Below are 13,015 nucleotides of genomic sequence, written 5' to 3'. Positions count from 1 at the left end.
TGATGAGGGGGCAACCTGAAGGGAGCTCCTGAAGATAGGTTGCTAGGAGAGAGCCACCATTGAATGTCTGTTTTCATTGGTTTTGTAAGTTGAACTCTGGAGTTGAGGGGCTGCAGGGACTGTGACCATTGAGTTTTGAGGCCCCATTGCAAGCAGTGCATTTTCAGTCTCGTGTGGGGAACTTCATGGATGGCTACCGCCATGTGGTCGAAATGTTGAAGAACCTGGCTTGCTGATGCTTGATTTTGGCTGAATAAGTTCTGTGCTAGACCGGAAAGCATCTGCATTCTGTCCTGGGGAAGGTAGGCTCTCTCTTCTATGGTCTTGATGAGAGCTCCTATGAATTGCAGAGTTTGAGTAGGTTGTAGGTGTGATTTCTCGTAAATTATGAGAAACACCAGTATCTGGAGACAGTTGATCGTGCGTATCATGTGTGCTTGTAGCGTATTTGGATCTGATGCCACTAGCAACCTGTCATCTAGATAAGGGAATATTTGGATCGATAGTTGTCTGAGATGAGCCACCACCACTGCTAAACATTTCGTGAATACTCTTGGGGCTGAGGACAGGTCAAATGGCAGAATTTTGTATTGGTAGTGCATGTTCTGAACTTGAAAGCAGAGGTAGTGCCACGAAGATGGATGCATGGGTATATGGGAGTACACATCCTTCAGGTCGATAGAGCATAGCCAATCATTGGGCTGTAACAGCGGTAATATGTTCTTGAGAGAGGTCATCTTGAACTTCTCTTTTTGGATATGTTTGTTGATGTTTCATAAATCCAGAATGGGACGGAGAACCCACGACTTCTTTGGGATGAGGAAGTATTGGGAATAGAATCCCTGATTTTCTTGTTGAAGAGGGATTGATTGAATAGATTTCTGAATCTGCAGATTCATAACCTCTGTATTGAGGGATGATAAGTAGGAAGATGTACTCCGTAGAGAAGGTATATGGGGAAGAGATGGGAGGGTCAAGAAGTTCAGGCAATAACCTTCCTTGATTATGTTGAGCACCCATTGATCTGTGGTGATGGACTCCCAGTTGCTGAAAAAGAAGTGCAGATATCCTCCTATAAATGCTGGTGGGGGTAGTTCTCTGGCATTCAAAAAGCAGGTGGTTGCTTTTGCAGAGGTGCAGCTGTCTTTCGGTTGTCGCTGTTGACGAGACCTGCCCCTTGATTGATTGGGTTGCAAGAAGGTCTTGATTGACCATATTGCTGAGACCTGTAAGGTATGAACGGTCTGGAGGGTGCTCTTTGGTAGGACCTCCTGCGATAGGAAGGATAGAATATTTGATGGGCCTTGTGCATGTCAGAGGGGGTGGCGAGAGAGTACTGCCATGCTCTGCTCTTTTAGATGGGACACTGTTTCCCCAAACTTGTCACCAAATAAGTTATCACCCACGCATGGGATATCTTCCAATTTTTCATGAATGTCATCATGAAGCGAACTTGCTTTTAGCCAAGCGAGTCGCCTGGCTGCTATGGCTGTTGAGGAAGCTCTTGCAGAAGATTCAAAAGCCTCATAGACTGATCTAGGTAATTGTCGGAGACCTTCTTCGATGTCTAGGAAGGCCTGTGGGAGGGTATTATCCTCAGCTAGACAAATGGGGCACAGTTTTTGAAGATACTCATAGATATTGTGTCATGTAAAACTGACTGATGATTTTTGTAGACAACATTGTGGAATGGTACACTCTTCGGACAAAATCATCCAAGCATATGTTATCTCGTCCCGGGGGTGCATTTGCATGTATCTTGGAACACTTTGCCATTTCTAATGCCGACTCAACTACGATGGAGTATTGGGGAAGTTGAGTGGATTCATAGATGGCATAATTTCTCATTCTGTATTTTAAATCTGTTTTACAAGAAGCAGAGGTGGTGGAAAAAGGGATTTCCCACATCTTGTGCAGGACCCCATCAAGGACCAAATGAGGAGGTAAGACCGTCGGTTCTGGTAACATCTCAAATATTTTAAGAATTCCCAGCATCTCAGCTCTGGGATTGGGAATTTTTCCTGTCTCCACTTGAAGAAAATTCCCCACTTTCTCAATGAATTTTGCATATGAGAGGTCCTCCGGCGGTGAATACGGTTCTCGTAAACCTTCCGGAGGGTCAGAGGGCATTCCTGTGGAGGAATTTGGGGAGGATGAAGTTATTTGTGAATCCAGGCTACATGGGAAAACCGGTGATGGAAGGTCAGCTGATCAGGAGGTCTAGGAGCAGGTGATGAAGGTGGAGAATGGTGAGAAGACTCTACCGGTGGATCCAATTTTACATGTTCAAGATCTTCAAAAAATGAACTTAATGCCTGCGAACGTTTTGCCATGGATGCCAGAGCTCCTGGTTGTGGTGGTAAGTGCCCCGGCATAGGGGATGGTCTTGTAGGTAATGCAGCCAACAAGATATCTTGTGGAGTTGTTCTCCTGAGCTGAGGTGTAGGTGGAATGACCAGCAATGATCTGTGCCTTTTTACAAGGGGTATTTGCTGTTGAGGAGATAAACTTTTGCTGTGAGATACCGAAGACAAATCTGAAAAAGAACCTCCACTGATTGATGCCTCTTTCGAGGACTGGGAATCTGGGTCAGAAAAGTGCTCAATATCTATATCTGGACTGTCATGAGGATGTTTAGGTGTTGTAGAGCGTCCAGAATGTTTCTCATGCGCCGTACGCTCAGGTCACTCCATGTGCTTCGAGTGCGTCGATGGAGTTGAGTTCGTCGAAGGTGTGCCGTGTGCTGATTGCATCGAAGATGCACCATGCGTCGAGTGCGTCGAAGGTGTGCTCTGCGTCAAGTGCATTGTTTTTTTCTTATGCTTCGTCACCAGGGAGCAGGGTCGACCGAGGACAGAGCCCTGTGGCCTGATTGACATACCCGCGACTCTTTTTCGCTGAGGTACCTCTGCCAGAGCCCTGGCTTTTTTGGGGGGGCTCTAAGTGTCTGTTAAACCTGGGCCCGGTACCTGAATCGGCACAGCGCATCTCCATTGGTCCAAGGGAGGAGTCCCTCGTCATGGACGCTTTACCCTTCTTCGCTGGTCCCGGCAAAGAATGCATGGAGGCTGTTGGGGCATAAGAGCCCATTTGGATCTGCTCCATCTTTTCAACGTACTGGCGCTGGGCCCTCAGAGACATCCGACCACAGTCTCTACATGAGGCTTGGGCGTGATCTGGGCCTAAACAAATGTAGCAATAGTTATGTCCATCGGTGGCAGTATTTAAATCCAGATGGCTTCAGAGCCATCTCGGATCAAAAAAGTTTGAAAGAAATCACCATAAGATTTCCTGACAGGAAAAATGATCTGAAAGGAAAAACCCCGCGTGCGACTGGCTCGCGGAAAAAAACTGAGGAGAAGAGGAGAAACGCGCGGGAAGATCACTGCACCCACACAGAGAGTCAAAGCTCTGTGACTCACTGAGAAAACTCCACCTACTTTGGGTCGCGAGTGCTCCCAGACAGCATGGCTAATTCAGCCCTGCTATCGACGGGAAAAGGTTGCTAAAAAAAAAAACAAAACACATTCCATTTCTATTCCGTGTTTCTCCATTGTCTTCCTGGGGCTCCCAGAGACCTCCTCCCCAATGCTCCCCAGTGCTCCCATAGGACTTTCCCCCAAAATTCTGCCAGTACCCAGGGTCAGAGCCCTTTCAAACCTCCCAAAAATATTTGCAGGGCCAGGGACTTCCTTAGGAGCCTCCAACCTCCTTCAAAAATATTGCTGGAGTCTGAGACCTTCCTGAGCCTCTCTGACTTGCTCAAAATCTTTTCCAGGGCCTGGGACCTTCTTGGACCTCTCCATAGACACACCCAGCCCTGAAAAAATGTGAGGCCCAGGGCCTAGAACTGCCCTGGGCCTCACTTTTCCCTTCTATGAGGGTCCTGGTTAGTGAAAGGGCAGAAGGGATGTCTGTTTCCTCCTACTCCTTTGACATCCCTTTATAATGCATCATTGAGCTCTGAGGCCAGTGCCATGGGGGACATCACAGTGCTACCTGTTTCAGGGCCGGCCAGTCATTTTGATTTATGGCCATTTTGTTGTACGGTGTGGGTCATTTGTACTGCTCCATGCAGCATCCAGACTTGCTCTGACTACAACACTGATAGTTTACACTCCCAGGTTGCTGCATTATAATAAGCTGACAGCAATGCTGGTAGCATACGCTACCAGCATTGCTGTCAAAATGATGCTGGATGCCACCGTGTCCAAAAGCATTTATTTATTTATTCATCTATTTATTTACTTATTTATTCGATCTTACATGTCATGGTATCCAGAAAAGAAGTCCAGTGCAGATTGCAATTAACATTCCTAATAAAATATAACCATACATAAGAACAAGCATTACAATAAAACAAAAATAAAGCAGAATTCAGGTATACCTACATTTCACTCTTAAGCCTGGATGAAAAACACGTCATCTTTATTCTAAAAACCAGGAAAATCAACTAAAATATCACTCATAAACTTGGGTGAAAACAAGGAGGAAAGAGTCTGTAGAGGGTTTGGTATGAATTTGTAAGAAGCAAGAGAGGAGGTAGAAGCTTCGGGTTCAGAAGCGGCATTTCACAAAGAATCAGTTTTAAGTCAATACTGTGTCCTAAAAGTTAGGTGTGAGAACAGCAGAAAAAGGACCAAATGGTACATCCAGTCTTCCCAGCAAGCTTCTTATGGTAGCAACTGCTGTTCCATGCAGTTATTTCCAAGCTTTATGATAACACATAAAAAAATTTACTGCTAGCAACATTTTTACTGGGTGATAAGCCTTCCTGAAAATTCAGACAGTGCTGCCTCTATAGCATGCATATTTTATCTCATACATATTCATTGTGGATATCCTGAAAATCTGACTGGCTGGGAGTCCTCCAGTACAGGTTTGGGAACCTCTAGTAAAGGCAGTTCTCAACTATTAAATATTCTGCACTAGGAAGGGTGTAGTGAAATGTGAAGCATCCCACTTATGCAGATGTGATGTGTTAGTTGTAAAAAGATTATTTGTTCTTGATATGTACAACAATTGATGAGGCAATCGGAGCAGGATAAAGTTTTTAAAGGGAATGGGCCATTTTTATTTCAGTTTTAAATTTCTCTCTCTCTCTCACTCTTGTATTTATTTATTTATATCAATCTTTTCCATCTTTTATCTACCATTCTCATTATCTTTCCTGTAATTATCTTTTTTAAATCCTCCTTCTTAATGTGCATGAGGGAAAATGTCCTTTATCAACTGTTATATTTTGACTTATTAGTTGAACTGAAAACAGTGAAGCATAGGCATTTTTCCTATCTAGGCATACCTAACAGGGAAAAAGGCGGTTGTAAAAACCATGTACAGGTCACTGGTGAGGTCTCATCTAAAGTAATGTGTTCAGTTAAGGAAGTCGTATCTTATAAAAAAAAATAGGGAGAGGACCAAAGTGATCCAGAGAAAGGCAACTGAAATAGTGTGGGGGTCTGCACCAAAAGACTTAGACAGGAGACTTGAGGACCTCAATATGTATTTCTTACGGGAAGGGGAGGGGATATGATAAAGGTTTTTAAATATCTGAAATGTATTAAAAGTTCAGAAAAGGCAAACCTTTTCCAAATGGAAAGGAAGCTGTAGAACCAGCAGAGTAGATTCAGGAACAGCAGGAAATATTTTTTTCATGAAAGGCTGATGATGTCTGGAATGTCCTTCCGGAGGAGATGGTGAAAACAAGAATTCAAAAAGGCATGGGATAAACACAGAAGATCTCTCGAAGCAAGAAAATTAAAACAAATCATTGCATAGAGACCCTGAATAAGAATGCATGGGGGTAATCTGCATGGAGTGACAGATACAACCCTGAACATCCTGCTGGGCAGACTGAATGGATCACTTTGGTCTTTATTTGCCATCATTGACTATATTACTATTTTAAATCTTCATTGAAACATAGAACATGACAGCAATAAAGACCGTATGGCCCATCCAGTCTGCCTATTCACATCTCCTGCTCAACTTTATAGACCCTTCCTCTTCCTCAGAGATCCTTATGCTTATCTCATGTTTTCTACAAGTCTGATATTAACCTTACCTCTACTACCTCCACAGGGAAGCTGTTCTATGCTGTTCTATGCTTCCACCATACTTTCTATAAAGATACATTTTCTTAAACTGATCCTGAGTCTACCCTCTTTCATCCTCGTTCCATGACCACTCTTTCTAGAGCCTCTTTTCTGTTGAAAGAGGCTTGCCTCCTATGAATTTATTCCTTGAAGGTATGTAAATATGTCTATCATATTTCCACTGCCCCTCCTTTCCTCCAGGTTCTAAATGTTTAGAGGTTTAAGTCTTGGAAAAATTCTTAGTACAGTAGGCCCTAAGATCCAATAAACCACAGTGAAAGGCATTTGAAAGGACAGCACATTCAGGACTGACAATCCAACTTTGCTTTCTCCTTTTTGGTCTGTTCTATAAGATATTATAGCCATTAAGCATGGTTAAAAAAGCCTCTTGTTTTCTTCTGATGGACTTTCCCACACTGACTGAAAGGGCTTGGAAGTGCATGTATTGCAGGTAAGTTAGCCTAAACAATTACTTTAAATATGAATTGGCGTGTGCCTGCTTTGACTCATTCAATTGTTTGCAAAAAAAGATCTAAATGGTGCTCTTAATTTTTACCTTTCTGTTTTAGAAAGACAATTTTTATTTTAGGGACCAAGCAATTGGTAATATTATCAACCTTTATGCCCACCCACCCTTCAGTTATTATTTAAAAATTACATAACACATGAGATCTCAGCTATTAGGAATTAAGCTAATTCACTATCAAGTATTAACATTTGTATCAAAATATTTGAAAGGTAAATAAAAATATAAGCATAAATAAACAATATAAGGTGAATTTTAAAAGCCTGGTGTATGTGCATCAACTAGGGGATGCACGCACAAATTGGGCTTATGCACGCTGATCGAATTTTCAAAGCCCCCGAGATGCATGCACATCTCCACTGGATCCAAAAAAGGGGCGTGGTCAGGGCATTTCACGGTGTGGCAAAGAGAAGTGCACTTAAATACTTAAGTCCTGGGTGTGGGCCCAGATCAGTGCCGCATAACTTTACTTCTGCTATGGAGGAGGTATAAGTTAAAAAAAAAAGACAGCTCTGAGGGATTTAAAGGGTATGGGGTAACTGGGGGGGAGTACAAACTATTAAACAAGGAGGGGGGGGGGGTTTGAGGGCCTAACTCTATACTGGGTGAACCGGTGGACGAACTGGTGAAACTGGCCATGGCGTAGATGCGCACCGGTTATAAAATACCCTTGACTTATGTGGTAGAAACCTGATTTTTGGCTAGGCTTGTGCATACTCAAAATTGCATGCTCACGTGTGCGCATGTTATAAAATGGCACCTGTGTGCCGGTTTGAAAGTTACCATTCCGATATATATATGTGTGTATATATATATTTATAGAGAGAGAAATCTACATAGATATTTTATTTTATTCTTACATTTTTATTTACTTATTCTTAAACTATTTTGATAATGCAAGGAGAGCTAGATAACAATGTTTATATCTCTGTATGATGTGTATTAGGGATGTGCAGAGCAAAATTTTATGTTCATATTTTTTATGTCCGAAAGGGGGTCCCACTTGCGGCCAATATGGACATAAAAAAAATCCAATGAGTTGGGTATATGTACATATGTGCAAAAAAAAAATTTAAACCCCCTCACCCTCCTTAATCCCCCCCCCAGACTTACCACAACTCCCTGGTGATCGAGCGAGGAGTGAGGACGTCATTTCTGCAATCCTTGGCGAGAAGCATGTGACGTCGGTGGCACGTCGAGTGACGCGGCGTCACGTGATTCCCGGCTCGTTCGCGCCGGACGGCTCGTTCGGCCCAAAAATAACTTTTGGCCAGCTTGGGGGGGCCTCCTGACCCCCCAAGCTGGCCAAAAGTTCTTTTTGGGCCGAACGAGCCGTCCGGCGCGAACTTGCCGGGAATCACGTGACGTCGCGTCTGAGTGACGCGGCGCCACGTGATTCCCGGCTCGTTCGCGCCGGACGGCTCGTTCGGCCCAAAAATAACTTTTGGCCAGCTTGGGGGGGTCAGGAGGCCCCCCCAAGCTGGCCAAAAGTTCTTTTTGGGCCGAACGAGCCGTCCGGCGCGAACGAGCCGGGAATCACGTGACGCCGGCGTCACTCGACGTGCCGCCGATGTCACATGCTTCTCGCCAAGGATTGCAGAAATGGCGTCCTCACTCCTCGCTCCATCACCAGGGAGTTGTGGTAAGTCGGGGGGGGGGGATTAAGGAGGGTGAGGGGGTTTATATTTTTATTTTGGCTCAACAATCGCGATTTCCCACATATCGAACATATCTATGTTTGATATGTGGGAAATCCGATCGTTTATGTCGAATCAATTTTTTAAGTAAAAAAAAAATATGAGTTGCGTTTTACTAATGCGGTCAATCCGAATGCACACCCCTAATGTGTATGTATATATATATAGATATAGACACATCATACAGAGATATAAACATTGATTATGCAAATAATCTTCACATTATAACTTGTTTAATACAAAGAAATATGCATTTTAATTGATTGAATGTTAATACAACAATTGAATTAAATGAAAAATCATTAATGTGAATATTAAGAACTGGATGACTATGGAAGAGAGATTGAGGATGGAGTAAGCCAAAATTAGCTCCTAGAAAATCAGAGACTAATAAGCAGCAATATGATGCATGGAGGGGTCAATTTTACAATAGCACACTTTGGTGCAAAGTCCATGCTTGCTTTTCACCTATGGTCTTTGCACTAATTTTCAAAGGGAATGCAATAACCTACTAAATCTTTCAAAATTGCCTTGGGGATAAAGTACACATGGCCACTTGAACCTGCTTTTCTGCAGATAGATTTGCTGAAAAGTGCATGTAAAGATTTGGAAATTTCATCTTTCCATGTATTTTTTCTCCCCTGGGAATGCCTTCTATTAAGGTAGCTAACAGTAGGGATACAGAGCACCCAAAAATGTTTTAGTTCCATTTTTTCCCCTGGGTTTCGTTTTCTTTTAGAGATGTGCTTCAGGTAAAAATTGTGTGTCAGGCTTTGTTTCGTGGCCCCCCGCAGGAATTTCGTTTTTACCGCAGTTTGGGGTTTGTTTTTTGGGAGGGGGGGGGGCTTATTTTCGGGTTAGTGCGCACTAATTAAAAAATGATTTTTTTTCTGAAATTTCAGAAAAAATTCAATTGTTTTTCGGTTCTCCCGAACCATTCCAAATGAAGCTATTTCGTTGAAACTTACTTAGCTCAAAGGTGGTTTAGTTTGTTTGCCAAGCAGAAATAAACATAAAACCCCCAGGCCCCTCTAAACCTTCCTACCCCCACCCCTGAAAAAGCTGTCTGGATCAGGAACCTCTTCAGCCCCCACTTATCTTTTCTGTGGGGGTCCTGTATGGTGAAAAGGGCAGAAGGAATTCCAACAAACGACACTGGCTGGCCTTGAGACTGGAGTCATTTTGACATCACTGTGGCAGCAGTCTCAGGGTTGACTGGCATAAATTTTAAAGGGATGCCAGTGGGAGCAGGAGGAGATTGTGCACCATTGCTGCCCCTTTTGCAATGTAAGATTCCTATGGAAGGGTAAATAGGGCCACAAATGTTCCTATCTCTTGCAGCATTTATGGGGTTGGGTCAGACCAGCATGAGCCAGAGGGGTCTGAGGATGTCCCAGCTTGACTCAGCTCATCTGAGCCTTTCCAGGGTAGGCCCAGGACCTAGCTAATTAGTGGAGCCCTCAGGGATGCCTCAGCAAGTTCTCAAGGAAACCTGGACCAGTGATAGAGGGGTTTTTGTTAAGGACGTATATTTAAATTAAAACAAAAGTAAATCAGGAACATTTCATTGGTTTCTCTTTCATTCTGGTTTGAAAACAAATGATAATGAAATAGGAAATTCCATTGATACATCTCTAACTAAAAGTACATTGCTTGTTCTACAATGGCTTTACAACAAAATGGCGGCAGGTATTCCTTAGGGGCCAAAGTGATGTGACTATGGTGAGAGTCTGAGGGCTGCTGGTGCCATTTTAAATGGATGGAGCCTTAGGGCAGGAGTGATTGGGCATCGCTCCTGCCCTGTAAACCTACAGATTTCCATGGGAAGGGTAAGTGGAAGCCAGGAAGGATCTCAAGTTTTTTATGGAGGAGGAATGTGGGTTGGAGAAGTCTGAGGAGGCCCCAACTGTGCCTGGCTCAGCCCAGCCAAGTAGGCCCTGGTCTTGAGTTGTTTTTAAGGGGCAGAAGAGGGTTGGAGGGGCCTTTGGAGACCCTGGGAGGGCCCAGCTCTGCCCATCTGCATAGAACCATATCCCATGGTTAGCCATAAACTGAAAATACCCAGAAACCTTTGGGTATTTTTGTTCAGTGCCATTTTTTGTTCAGATATGCAAATCATTTGAAAGAAATGCATATCACTTTATATATACATATGTAGAAAATATCTAAATATTTAGGGATACATTTTCAAACACCCAGTTTAGAGTTATGTGGGTAAAAAAAAACCCAGGAATCTTCCTAAGCAGATTCCCAGTTGACTAAGAGTATGTATGTAATTTCACAATGCATATACAAGCTGCAGTAAGAAAAAAAGGCATTCCTGAAGGTGTAACTTGATGAGGGAAAAGCTATGCATGTACATTAAAATTTCAAAAATGTATGTACATAATGGATGTGCATACTTTTACACCATTGTTTAGATGGTGTAATTGTTTACATATTATGGCTTAATTTAAATGAAAAGGGAAATTTTAACAAAATGTCCTGTTGGGCTTCTTTTTGTTTGCAAAACAAAACAAAAGGAAAACAAACATTTTGTTTCCTTCATTTTGCTTTAAAAATGAAGGCTGAGCCCCATGATTGCAAATAAAAAAAAAATTCTCTTAGGTCTCCCTTGATACTTTCAGCTGCTCCCAGACTATTTTACCCCAATGGTGTCTTCATTTCACAGAGCAAGAGTAAATTGCAGTGACTCCTGCCCATCCACTGCCGCTATTGCAAATGTTGCCAGCAGATCAAGACCAATGGAAGGAATATAAACCATCACTGGCTTTGATCTGCCATTGTCAATTGCAATTGCAGATGTGGGGGTCAGGAGTGACCATGAATCATTCCTGATGTGTGAATATTTGAAATGAAATTAAAATATCATTAGGGTATGAGGGTGTGCAGGCAGCTGGAGGATATCAGGGGAAGCCCCAGAAATATATATATATATATATATATATATTTTTTTTTTTTTTTATTTTTTTTTTTTTGCAGTGGCCTAACAATTATTTTGTATTTTATTTCAAAGTTTGTATAAATGTGTGTTTTGTTTATTTTCATTTCAAATAAACAAAACAGAAAGTAAAAAAAAGAAATGAAAAACAAAATAAAATGAAAAAAAAAATAAAAATAAGGTCTGTGCACACCCCTATTATGCATCCTTTTAATCACATAACTTAAAGATATATTTTTAAAGCCTTGCACGTGCAAAAAATGGCCACATACGTGGGCCCCACAAGAGCCTACTTCTCATGCGGCCCACTTAGGTGCATATGTAGCTGTTTTTGTACACATAAGGCTTTTAATATTTTAATATTTAATTTACCTTTTAATACTCAATCACAAAGTATGTGGGTATCTATCTTTTACTTGAATATCAACTGGATTTGCACAGGCTAAAAAGTAGGCACCTACAGTGCCAGTTATGTGCCCAAACTGAAAATTTAAATTATTCCAGCAAAGACCTTCATTTTACTTGTTTTTTTCATTAATAATGTATTATACCATATAAAAGAAAAGACATTCTAAGCGATGTATGTGTGATGCTTTTCTGGTGAATGGCATTTGCTAATGTCATTATATATACTGCTTTATTTCCTGAACTTTTACTGAAAAGTAAAAGTTAGACAGTTTTCCAGCAACTAACACAAGAATCCCTGACAATTTTTCCTTTGTAATGTAGTACACACCAGAAGATATTTTCGGCTATGATTATGTGTATGGGGAAGCGGACTATAAAGATATTGAATTTACAACAGAAGAACCCACACAAACTGAAGATTTAGTAACACAAACTGAGGTAAAGCAAATCTGGTCCATTTGCTGTGTGGTGTCTTGCTGTTATTAATGACATGGTCTGTCATTTCATGTCACCTGTTCATCAAACTCTCCTCCACTCAGTCCTTTAACTCAGATCTTTAAGATTTTTTTATACATTTAGAAGCTAAAAACCAGAATACTGGTGGCCATCAGTTTGCTCTTGCTCTGCTTCCTCCCTTCATACATTCTGCATTTCTCTTCATCTTATTCATATTTTCCATTCCATCTTTCATGGCCTTTTTTCAGAAAAAGAAACCCATTTCCAAAAAGAAGAAGAAAGCAGTGCCCACTAACTCAAAGAACAATTCCAAAAAGGTCACGTCAAAAAAATCTGAAACATTTGCAACTAAGAAGAAGAAAGGCATGACCGATTATCAAGCGGCAACAAGAAACAGACTAGGGGTAAAGGTAGCACAAAGTCATCAAGATCTTCACCAAGTCAAGAATGGGAAGATCTCTGATCACAAAACATGAGTAGCCTTAACCCCAGTAGATGTATAGATATTTGGCTAATCCCATAACCTGATTATGCAATGATTCCTATGGTAATATTTGACTTTCTTTACAGTTTCTAAAGAGCTTTCTTTTCTAACTTTGACACTAGGCCAATATTGTTGAAGATATCCATGAGTATAATGTGGATGAAACCGACTATGGAATTTCAGAGAGTTATCAGACTGAAACTCCTATTCATACTACTGCATCAACTGAGGTAATCACGATATTTGAAAAGAAATGGGCTACAATTTTTCATTTTCTTTGATGTCTGTTGAATCATAATTACTTAAAACTCATGAAAACATTAGAAGGTTCTCAGTTTAATGCTATCAAGTAAAAATAAACTCTTAAATTTTCTATTGCTAAATAAACTTCATTTTGTCATTTCTCCT

The 13,015-nt window shown here is 41.5% G+C and overlaps 1 protein-coding gene across 1 annotated transcript in view; it reads left to right on the top strand.

The window, feature by feature from the left end:
* The window catches only part of COL11A1 (collagen type XI alpha 1 chain), a 623,839-nt gene that overhangs the window by 183,217 nt on the left and 427,607 nt on the right, over nucleotides 1-13,015 (top strand). The window contains 2 exon segments of the mRNA XM_029618381.1: nucleotides 11,989-12,105; nucleotides 12,730-12,837. Of these exon segments, the coding sequence (XP_029474241.1) occupies nucleotides 11,989-12,105; nucleotides 12,730-12,837 (225 nt within the window).

Source organism: Rhinatrema bivittatum, chromosome 10 (genome assembly GCF_901001135.1).
Source record: "Rhinatrema bivittatum chromosome 10, aRhiBiv1.1, whole genome shotgun sequence".
Lineage (NCBI taxonomy): Eukaryota > Metazoa > Chordata > Amphibia > Gymnophiona > Rhinatrematidae > Rhinatrema > Rhinatrema bivittatum.
This window is presented reverse-complemented; position numbering and strand designations above follow the sequence as displayed.